At 34.7% G+C, this 12,193-nt stretch overlaps 1 protein-coding gene across 1 annotated transcript in view; it reads left to right on the top strand.

The window, feature by feature from the left end:
• Window positions 1–12,193, top strand: part of LOC117123121 (dynein regulatory complex subunit 6-like) — a 70,593-nt gene that overhangs the window by 20,085 nt on the left and 38,315 nt on the right. Inside the window, exons 7-9 of the mRNA XM_033268965.1 lie at window positions 1,636–1,745; window positions 3,591–3,744; window positions 10,019–10,082. Of these exons, the coding sequence (XP_033124856.1) occupies window positions 1,636–1,745; window positions 3,591–3,744; window positions 10,019–10,082 (328 nt within the window). The remainder of the gene's footprint in view (window positions 1–1,635; window positions 1,746–3,590; window positions 3,745–10,018; window positions 10,083–12,193) is intronic.

Raw genomic sequence — 12,193 nt, 5'->3', positions numbered from 1 at the left:
ATATTAGTAGACTCTAAAATCGATTAAATAAGCCTTTGATACACCTACATTGTCGAAATTTTCGGGGCTTCGCCCCCCTGGACCACTCACGAAACCTTTAGCAAATTGAAGTAAAGCATGATATTTCACTTTTGAATTACATTTCTATACTTTTTGTATTGCAAATTTTTCAAGTTGTCGAGTAAGGTAAATTAAGGGATTATTTTCCCACATCCACCTTCCCACACCCATCCACCTTCCCACACCCTTCCCCCTCACTTTCCTAGAAGCATAATGCAGCTGATGTGTCAGCTAATTAGATATCAAAGAAATGTGACTTTAATATTCTATTGATGCAGACAGTTCTTATGCTAATCACTCAGTTTACCAATTAGTGACAGTACCCTTGTTTTGAAATGCCAAGCCTCATTTGGTCCATATAGATAAAATATACATAAGAATGACAAGTGAAATACTAAAAACTCCAAACATGCAATATAAAGATCGTAATTTCGAAAATATTAGAATGTTGCATGAAGATTGCAGTAACAATTTTAAAATTACTAAAAGAATATAATATTTCAGTTAAATTTTAAATTACTAAAATTCAGATTAAAATCAATAGGCCAATTAAAATACACCACCAGAACATTTATTTGTTTTTTTTATTTAAATATTTTTATTTAATTACTTACTCATTCAAAAGGGAGTTTATTTATTTTATTTATTTATTTTTTATTTATTTATTTATTTATTGTTTCTTTATACTGATTAACACTTTCAATGCTAAAGTATTGATTTCCAAAGTGTTTCAGAATAACAAAATAAGAAAAATTAAACAATGAACTTTACAAAGTGGCGCCACGCCAGTGGGGCCAGGACCCCCCCCCCCCCCATCGGGGAGGAAAGCACTATTCTACATATTAGTAGACTCTAAAATCGATTAAATAAGCCTTTGATACACCTACATTGTCGAAATTTTCGGGGCTTCGCCCCCCTGGACCACTCACGAAACCTTTAGCAAATTGAAGTAAAGCATGATATTTCACTTTTGAATTACATTTCTATACTTTTTGTATTGCAAATTTTTCAAGGTTGTCGAGTAAGGTAAATTAAGGGATTATTTTCCCACATCCACCTTCCCACACCCATCCACCTTCCCACACCCTTCCCCCTCACTTTCCTAGAAGCATAATGCAGCTGATGTGTCAGCTAATTAGATATCAAAGAAATGTGACTTTAATATTCTATTGATGCTAGTATTCCATTATAATATAATGAAATAGCTATTCATTAATAATAATAAATGTTATCCTTGGCATAAGTACTTCTGAAGGAATTATAAATATTGCTTCCGTCTGTCTGCAATTTATCAACCTGCGATGTTATTTTTATCTACGCACATCCTCTTAAGATGGCGTTAGCGTTGGCGTCCGTTACATAACAAAACATTTATGAATGATAAGATAACAATTAGGACTGTAAATGGGCTCAAAGCAATTAATAACAATATTCATATAGAGGGTGATATTGTGTTTTGATAGGCAATTTACTATTAATGTCGTGTTTCACATATGCAGTATTTGTATTGGAAGATAGTCTATTGCATTTTAATTTTGATTAATGATAAACAGAGATTGTAATTTCTATTGTCAGAGTGACTGATCGTACCGTTGGACTATTATTACAAAAGTGCCGTCCGTACTTACTCCATTTAAATTTAAGAGGATGTAACAGACTTCAGAAAGCAAGTTTTATTGCCATTAGTAAGTTTATTTGAAACCTCTATAAAGAATTTAATAATTAATTTGCTTGCTGTGTTCAGCTTTCTAAAAAGACTATAAAAGCAGGCGGCAAATACTGCGCCATCCGACGTTCAGGCGGCCATGGGCCTGCAAATTAATCTCTGCTCTCTGTGCGTGCTGGACAGTACGATGCCGTTACTGAATGTTGATCTGCACCATACAACGTTTAGGCAGCTTGGGCCTACAAATTAATCTCTGCTCTGTGTGCGCTGAACAGTGCGATGCCATAACTGAATGTTGATCTGCACCATACAACATTCAAGCGTCTTAGGCCTACAAATTAATCTCCGCTCTGTGCGTGCTGGACAGTGCGATGCCATAACTGAATGTTGATCTGCACCATACAACGTTCAGGCAGTTTGGGCCTACAAATTAATCTCCGCTCTCTGTGCGCATTATCCAGTGCCATAACTGATTGTTGATAAAAGACTGAAGGGATTGTCCTGTCGTTAAAACGATCAGTGTGCTTGCCACATTGCATTGTGATTTCCTTATTAATCGCACAAACTGATGATCCTCGGTGCAGTGTGTGTCTTGCTTAATTTTACAGGCATAAATCAGTGGTATTAATTCTGTTGTTTATACTAAAGCTTTACAAGAGTGGTTCAAAATTTATAGCCTAACAATGATCTAGAAACTGTCTTCTCGGTGTAGTATTGTATATAGTTTTTGTTGGGGGTGGGATCTTGAAGTGTTGTGTGTAGTTTCTATGAATTTTGGGGAAAAAACATTAAAATTCCGTACTCGCTTGAATAAGCCTCCCTCTTGAATAAGCGCCCTTCCTAACGTAAAAATATGCACCCCCTTCTAATTTGAATAAGCACCCCCTCAATAATATTATAAGATTTTTTTTTTTAGCAAGTCAATAACCCAATCAATCCAGGGACTGTGGTTGTTGGCATGATTTGAGCTGTAGAGTGGAATACCATTCTTATAGGTCAATATCAAAATAAGGATATTTCTCTTGGACAGATGACCACTCTGTTCCCTGGACAGACAGTGTATTTCAAACTTTTCTCTTCTTATATATATTTGTCTAGGCCTAGTCCAACTCCTCTTTTTCTTTTTTCGACAATTTGCACCTTTAGCGCATTCTCATCTGAGTTTTCAAGAAAACCTGCAATGATCCTGCCATCTGCTAATCTCAATCGGTCGATGGCCAACAAGCTAACCAGTGACCCTCCAACCACTAATTGCATCTTGTCATGAGCCATGTTCTCTGGAGGATTATCTTTTCTGCTGCACCACCATTTGTAATGTTCTTATATAATCATTTTTCATTCAAAAAGTGCCTCTCGAATTTAGTAAGTTCCCATAAGGACCCCCTAGATTTTCATCTATTTCCAAAGCGCCCACTCACTTTCCACTCTGTTTTCATAAGCGCCCCTCAGAAAGTGCAAACAAATATTTTAAGCGCCCGGGCAATTATTCGCGCGAGTACGGTACTGCTCAGTTACTGTGGAACAATCTTCCCCCAGATACTCGCAGTTCAATAAAATTCTTTAACTTTGCATTCCTTCAAAAATTTGATTTAATTCAAAACTTTTTCTTCTTGCTTCTTGTGTGTACCAATTTTCATTGTTTGTTGTATATAATTTACTAATATTATTTTATGTTTTAAATATGTTACTGTTAACTGGACCTTAAGGAAGAATAGTGGCAAATTCATTAAGTATCCAGAATAAAGAAAGATTTTGTTGGACATTGCATGAAAATGCACTAGTTAAAGAAATACAATTTAACATGTCTCATTATTTATATAAATTATTGTTATTATTATTTTTATTTTTGTTGTTAATAAATTAGGTCGATGTAAAAATCTCCAAGATCTGAATCTATCAGAATGCTCAGGAGTGAATGACGGGATCATGAGAGAGATCACGGAAGGCTGCCATATCCTGCTTTATCTCAACATCTCCTACACCAACATCACCGATGCCACACTCAGATCATTAGCAAGGTATTTCATATCTCTTTTTGTAATCACTTTTATAATGACTGATGCAATCCAACACTCATTAGTAAGAAGGTACTTCATTTATCTCTTTTTTGATAATCAATTATGCAACACATATCAATACCAAGGCATTTCATATCTCTCTCTTTTAATCACTGATGCAACACACATATAGCAAGGTACTTAATTGATCTCTCACGCCCCTACACTGACATTATCACCGATGCAACTCTCAGATTATTATTAGGTTATTAATTTATCTCTTTCGTAATCACTCATATCATTAAACTTCATTTATCTCTCGTTTATAACGCCCCAACACGAACATCACTGTAAATTACAATAAATTAACCGGTTATTTATTTTATCTCTCTTTCATAGTCACTGATACAAACCCTCATAACATCGTACTTCATTTATTTCTCTTTTATAACGCCCCTACACTAACATCACTGGTGCAACACTCATTCATGGTACTTCATTTATCTCTCTTCTATATTACGCCCCTACACTAACATCACTGATGCAACGCTCTGATCTTAATCAGGGTATTAATTTATCTCTCATTAAAACACCTACACCAACACTGATGCAACACTTGGATCATTAGCAAGGTACATAAAATTGATCTCCTTATAAAACTGTATCATAATTCCCTTGACAGATGAACAGTTGATAAAAAAAAATAGTAGAAATTTTAAATATTTACAGAATATTTAGTTTGGCATAAGTAATCTTGAAAAGAAACCCATTCCAAAGGTCCTAAAAAGAAGAAGCCCAGGCTTCTATTCTATTTTTACATACTAATATTTAACAAAAGAAATTGTGCATATTCAGACACACAAAAACAACCTTGAGATATCTTACTAGGTAATGCATGTTTAATGGATCTGGGGTTACAAAAGCCGGGTTAAGTGCACATATTAAAGAGAAAAACAAAGAAACATAAACAAGTAAACGAGACATTAAAACCCTGAAGGGGGGAAAGACTATGTGCCTGAGAAACATGTGTACAAGGTATATCAGAAGTGTAGCAGATGGAGATCACAATGCACGTGCAACGGATATTTTTTAATGATGATCTGTTCAGACAACCATTAGCAGACGTTGTCGCGTTGTTTTAACGCTCACCGGGAGTGGAGCTGTATTCGTCGGCCAATGCAGTACGATGGTCGGTGTGACTCAGTGAGTGCCCAGTTTAAGTCTTAACGAATTTCTTGAAACAATCCATTAACAGAGTGAAAATATTGTATTATTTGTGATCCTTAAAAACTACGTTGAAATGGGGAAGCATTTGACAATGCCAAAAAGTCTTAAATTGTTAATATTAGGAAACTGACTTGGATTTTTATACGAATATTATATTTGAATAAAAGTAAAGTTATAAAATGACATATTTATAATCATATTATGTTAATAGTAATCTCAGTGCATTGAAATGTATTTGGTAAGCATTCTTGTTTTACCTTAAATGAAAAACTGTTGCCTGGCTTAACTGCATGTAAGCCTACTGCTAATTTTAGCAAAGGGCCTAGGGCATGTTGAGTAACCATTTCAGTGTGTAGTTCAGGTTGAGCCCGTACCATTCTCCTCAATGCTATATTTGTGCAGATGTGATACATTCAGACAGAAATCTAAGCAAATTTAGTGTCTCATCAACTTAAAAGTTAAAATTAAAATTTAATCAAACATCTTTGAATATCAAATGATTGATAAATATGACTTAACACAAATTGTAGACTTAATTAAAATGGAAATTTAATGTTGATTTGTTTTGCTGCACACACTATGAGCATGCAGTAGAAAGGTCAATCAGAATAGCCTGTAGATTTCTTACAGATATCATCCTCATAATTTGCAATCATTAGCTCGCACAAGCTCTGATACATTTCGTTGAGTAGTCCTACTTTTATTTTGTAGAGAACCTGTATTACTTGGCTTTATTTTGCTGGCACGTTTCACTGAGTATCGTAATGAAAGATAATGTTTCTCATAGTTGCAATGCAATGTTTACGCATGACTTAAACCAAACATCGCTAATCGGATGATGAACAAACAGCAGCATATTTAAAAAACAGTTACATTAAAAAATCTTGTTTTACCGTAAATATCTTCTATTTACAATCTAGATCTTTATAATTTAGATTGTCAATCATCTTACCCATTATATTATATGAGATAATTGGTGGCAGAATAGGTACAAAACAGGGTCGCGTTCATTTTTACCATGAACACATATTTTTGTTGAAATATATTTTAAATATACTGTAAGCAAACTTTAGTGAAATTATGTTACAGTAATATATCTTCTATTTACAGTCTAGATCTTTACAGTTTAGATCATCCTTTAAATTATATTATATGAGATAATTAAAAATTATATTCAACTATTTGACAAAAAAGAAAACATGCATTAAAATTAGTTTATAGTTTTTATACATCATTAACGTCCATCTTAAACAATTGGATTTCAATAGTTAAATGGCTGCTAAGACTAAAGACTAACCTGAGGGAGTGCAGAAAGTGAGTTTATATAATAATAATCAAATACCATATATCCTATTGACCTTTTCCCCCGTAAGTTCATCTACGGCATGATTGATGGTGTAGTTTATTTGGGCGTTCCTTCCTGTCTACCACCTGCAAGCCTTTGGAATAATCCAATATCAATATGGTGACTAAGTTCTCTAATTCTCGCCCAACATCTTTTCATTGAGTGATATAGTTTCACGATGATTAAAATGCATTGATGGATATGCCGTAGCATTTTAATAGACTTTTGGCAGCTGTTGTCATTCTCCTGTCTTTTAGGAATTCATTTTCTTTTACTTCGGATGTGGATTTATCAGTCTGTACACCTGAAAGTCTGGAATGATTTGGAATTTCATCACAATCCACTTGCAAATTGTAACTACACCTACAGTACCCAACCCCTTACCTACTGACTGGCTTTACAAGACCATGCAATTAAAGCATGCTTCAGGGGCTAAGATGGGGCTCTATACAAACTTGTCCGTTGGCTAGTGGGGGCTTCTTTATAGGTTCCTTAAAGGTGATTGATCAAAACCATAAAATGTAGGTTTATAAGTGCTGAAAATTGAAATACAACAAATTTTCCAAAGCTGTTGAGTTAATCAAACCGATACTGTACGTGCAGCGTTTCCACACAATAATAAACATGTGCTTAATACAATTAGGCTGTTGTAAACTCCTTTAAACTTATGCTACGAATTTCAATGTAAGCTAACTTATTGAAAAACATTAGTAAATGTTTCGGAGTTTACCCTGCAGCTAATTTATAACTATTGGATTTGAAATTAAGGGACACAGTCGAAAATAAATCCACACAGCTAGTGTACCAAGCCTCATCACATTTTGACCTATTTATGTACAGTTTAGGTATTAATACTAGGCATACAAACTGTTCTCCCAGCTCAGTGTTATAAATAGTCTGATGAAACATCTTAATCAACATTTTGGGAACAATAATGTTGTCTAAAAACAAGCACTTACTGCGGCCAAAGGTCGTCAGCTGACGAGATTCTATGGTGAAGGCAATGCGACTACAGGCACGCAATGGATCATTTAAGGACGATCCATTCAGACTCATGCTACCAACAATCAGCAGACAGCGTCACGTTGTTGTCTAGCGCTCACAGAGAGTGGAGTTTGTTGTGCGACAGTCCTACGACCATCATGCGATGCAGTGGGTTTCTGGCTCAACATTGTATTTTCATATAAAAAATGACAATTAACAATGATCCTCCCAGTCAGTCTTGGTTGTGTGGCATGTCTTCACAGTGCAAAAAGGCCTATTAAAACTCTTTATAATTTTATTGTGAATAAAAATATAGTAAAATTTAATTTGATGCTATGAATCATTGTAAATAATGTTTCAATTATTGTGTTTTTTTGCTAGAATTATTAATATTAATATAAGTAATTTTTTTTAACCACTCAGAACCAATGGCGGCTCTAGGATATAATTTATGGGGGAGCTAAGATGTCCGACTTGGGGCGGCTAAGTATTTATGCGTGTAACTATAGTGCGCAATGTTATCTGAGGGCTGAAGGCCCAAGCCGGGGGTGGGTATGTGAGGGGGATGTCCCCTCCTCAGAAAACAAGATTTGTTTAAAAATTTGGACTTCTAGGTGGCCGCGAAAATGTCTGAGATGGAAAAATTAGGCCTATTTTTTGTTTTCTTTTGGTCCGACTGCCCGACGAGCTTTGGCGGATGGGAGGGGGCTTGACCAAACCAATGGGGGAGCTTAAGCCCCCCTGCCCCGCTGGTGCCGCCACTGGTCAGAACACTGACAAGAATTTTGTGATGTCATATAATTCAGTGTATTGTAATCAAATCCTTCTGATTGTATGTAAGCCACTGACAAACCTTTGAAAAGCCCCACAAAAATATTGTATCAATGGCATATAATTGCAAATTCCAATAAATACAAAGTCACCATAATTTTAACGGAGATAGTTGTTAAATGTGGGCTTTATGGCCGATTTTTATCCATTGCAAGCCCAGATTTCTTTAATGGGCTTTCGTACGGCCCCTATGGGTCCCTTCAATATAATCCTGTCTGTGAGTTTCACATGGCCTGTTGCAGATCTTAAACAAATGTACAGCTAAAATAATAATAAATACAACCACTGTACATGCACACATCACACTGCTAAATGTGCCCTTTTGTAAGAAGGGAAAACATTTAAATTCATTGCGAATTGAAACATTTCTTCAGGGAATTCAGAAAGCAATTTATTCCCCAATGGTTATTTGTTATATATATATATAAATACGTAACCTTTAAATATTTCAATCACAATTTAAGATTGGAAAAAATTTAATTCTAAGTTGAAACGCTACAAAGATTTGTAAAAATGAAGTAATTAAATTAGATAGACAACTAAAAACTTTTCAAATTCCAATAAAAATAAATCAAGAGGCATGAAAAAAAAATAATAATTTGCTCTGTGGATCAGATATATATTTGTCGGTTTGTGTAACCGAATAAAACTGTGATTTTATTTCATTCGTATTCACTTAAACCCTATGGCATAGTTGGAGGGAAGTACAATAAATATTCTGCTAATGGAATCTTTATTATGCTGGGTCAAGATGGTACAATTTCTCAAGACAGATTCTGATTATTATTGTTTTTCTCATAGTTGACGAATGAGAAAGGTATATTGATTTTAAAACAAACTATGTGGTAAAATATTAGGAAAAACACTTAAACTTTAATAAAAAAATAAAAGAGCAAATAATTTGTCAACTTTATGAGATGCAATAAACTTTTGCTGATCCACAGACGTTTAACTACGAAAATCATTAAATTCGTTACCAGCCAATTTCAAGAGTCGGCAAAGCATGAAATACTGTTATGTTACTGTTTTTGTAACTGTTTTCAAGAAAAATGTTTTATCCTAGATAAAAATATATACCAACTAACCAACCATACATTTTTTTTTGTGCTCAAGTTAATTATAACTATATATTCAAACTAAGCAAATATTTAATATTACTGAAAGGTCTCTGTATTGGTATACGCTATTGTTCATTTTGTATTATGTCTTCGTATTCTATAATATTATTGTTACTACAGGTAGTATGACAATATCTAATGGTAAATTCTACAGGCACGTAGGCAGGATTTTTCGTAGGGGTGGGACTGTGCTTTTACAAGCGAAGCAAGCCATAGGCTGGTCGAGTGGCCAGTCTAGGATTCCAGGGACAGACCCCGGAGGGGGTATGGGGAAAAGCTGACGCAGTTTGATGGATTTCTAAAATCCATAATTAGTACATAGAATTTCACGATAATTGGGAACGGTTTTAGTGAAATAATAGGTTTTAAAAAGTGGACCTTTTGAAATTTGGGGGTGGGGGTGCGCCCTCTGCACCCCCTGCCTATGGACCTGGTTCTAGTATTATGGCAATGTACCTAAATAAACAACAGGGCAGATTCAAAAGGCTGTGTTGTAACCAGCCTTGTGTGGCGTCAGACCTGATTGCAAAAGGCTAGTGACATAGGAGTAGGTATTGTAATTACGTCCCAAGTGGAAATTTGTACAATTGATAATATGCTCAGAGGCAACATCGTCCGGTAGCATCGGGCCAGGTGGAAACATGTAAAATCCTGGATAACTTCCCATGGTAGTTCCATTGGCCAGTTCTTAATCCTGTTGTATAAATTCCTATATTATTGTATAAATATGTTAACATGGTTATCAAAATCGTTAGCGGCATTTGATGATTGTATTCATGTGTACGTGCAGATCTCTTGATGACTCATTGCGTACATCATCTGTTGTTGCAGACCACATTGGTAAAGTCATTCATGTAAAGACACCAACTGCTACATTTGATTGGTTCTTGAAAAGTCAACCAGGTTTTTTACTGATTATTTGACAGGAAGTTGTAGTTGAGTTTCTGAGAATTAATTTCTTAATCTTTCCCAAGGGAGGCATGTAGGAAGATGCTCTATTTTATAGTAACATTACTGACAGCAATCTTCTTTGTATCAATTGTGATTATGCAAGCATACTTAGTACACTTTAATAAAACTATATAGTCACAATACTTTTGGCGCATCTGTAAAGGAATACTTCATTCGTAACCTATAAAACGGAGGATCCAGGATTTTTTAAATTGGGGGTCGGGGGGCACAACATGTTCAGAATTGTAAGTGTGCTTTAATTTCAATATATGCATTGACATTTTTAAATTTAGTGGCAAAACTAAGGGGAATGTGCCCCCCATGCCCCATTAGATCCACACCTGCATGCACTAGGTTAAAGCTGATTGGCGAAATATTGGCTCCATCACTTATATTATGTAAAAAAATAGATATTTTATGTTTTTGTGCCACATTGGGCATTCAATATTATTCAATCAAGATCAGCAGGATCAATAACAAATTAAAGTAGATGTTGAGGTGACGTGAACGAGAGTTCATGCAGTACATTTAAAAATCCTTATTAATAAATATTTATTTATTCGTGAATATTTCCATCAAATGAAGATTTGTTGAGCTGAAATTGAAATGGTTTATGGCCGTGTAGATTATCCTTTAGTTATAGAATGTCACATTTTATCTGATTCTATCATTAATACTACCATTATCATTGTCATCATCATTATCATTTTTGTCATCATAATCATCATTTCTATATTCATTGTCATCATCATCATATCACCATCATCATTAGGGAGTTTTCGCTAGCTTACAAAAACGAATGTGGCAAAGACAAGCCAAACCAGTCACTCGTTGCAAAAATTGATTTTGAGTTATTAATACAGTGTTAGAGAGTAAAATAATAGCTATAAAATGGTAAAAAAATCATTCAAATCGGACATTTCCTTATGAAGTTACAAGCGTTTAAACATATAGCAGTTTAAAGAACAATATATGAGAAATCAGCCTTCAAAGTTTATGATTTCAGGCATTTCTCATGCAGAAACTACCATCAAATCTTTAAAAAGTGTTGTTTTAACATTGAAAATTGGGAAAATAACAGCATAGAATGATGTATAGATATGTAAAGATTAGTTTAGTGCAATAAAATAGATTTTTTTAAATTTGACATTAAAGCATGTTTTGGCCATTCTCTCTGAAACATGATTTGTGAAGAGTGACTGGTTTGGCTTGTCTTTGCCACAAATACGGTTACATCATCAAATTTTTAGACAACCTTCAACTACTGTAGCATATCTGCCGCAATGTAGGTGGTTCATGACTTTTGCATGAATCAAGGATCATATTTAGCTTGTTTCAGACTGTTTCAGGTACGAATGACGATGATATTCGTTTTCTTAAAAGAGAACTAGCAAAATTTTTGATATGCCATTAATAATAGATTCAACCTTAAAATCGTTTTTTGGCTATTTTTTTATGAAGTTATAGGCGATTATATACGATTTTACCATGACGTCACTGGCGAAAAGTAACAAAATATTGTGTAAATAGCGCCGCGTAGGGTATCCGCCGTGTACGATCTTTGCGTGTATGCTGTAACCTTGGCTGTAAATTGTGATTGTTACAGCATGCACGCAAAGATCGTACGCAGCGGATACCCTACGCGGTGGATACCCTACGCGGCGCTATTTACACGATTTTTTGTTACTTTTTCGCTAGTGACGTCATGGTAAAATCGTATATAATCGCCTATAACTTCATCAAAAATAGCCAAAAAACGATTTTAAGGTTGATTCTATTATAAATGGCATATCAAAAATCCACTGTAGAACAAAAAATCATTTTGCTAGTTCTCTTTTAAGGTTGCAAAATCTCCCTATTAGGCCTAAAAGTATTAATTGTTTGTTTGCCCCTTTTTTTTTAAATAATAAAAAGGGGCAGGTGGAAAAAGTTTTTTTTTTGTTTTTTTTTGGACTCATCAGATAAAATAAAAATAACCCACAGAGGCCTAGAATGGCAATATCTTACATCAGAC

Source organism: Anneissia japonica, unplaced genomic scaffold (assembly GCF_011630105.1).
Source record: "Anneissia japonica isolate Jap-2015-1 unplaced genomic scaffold, ASM1163010v1 scaffold5067_len495651_cov149, whole genome shotgun sequence".
Classification (NCBI taxonomy): domain Eukaryota; kingdom Metazoa; phylum Echinodermata; class Crinoidea; order Comatulida; family Comatulidae; genus Anneissia; species Anneissia japonica.
The sequence above is the reverse complement of the archived record's forward strand: the minus strand, read 5'-3'. Positions and strand labels throughout refer to the sequence as shown.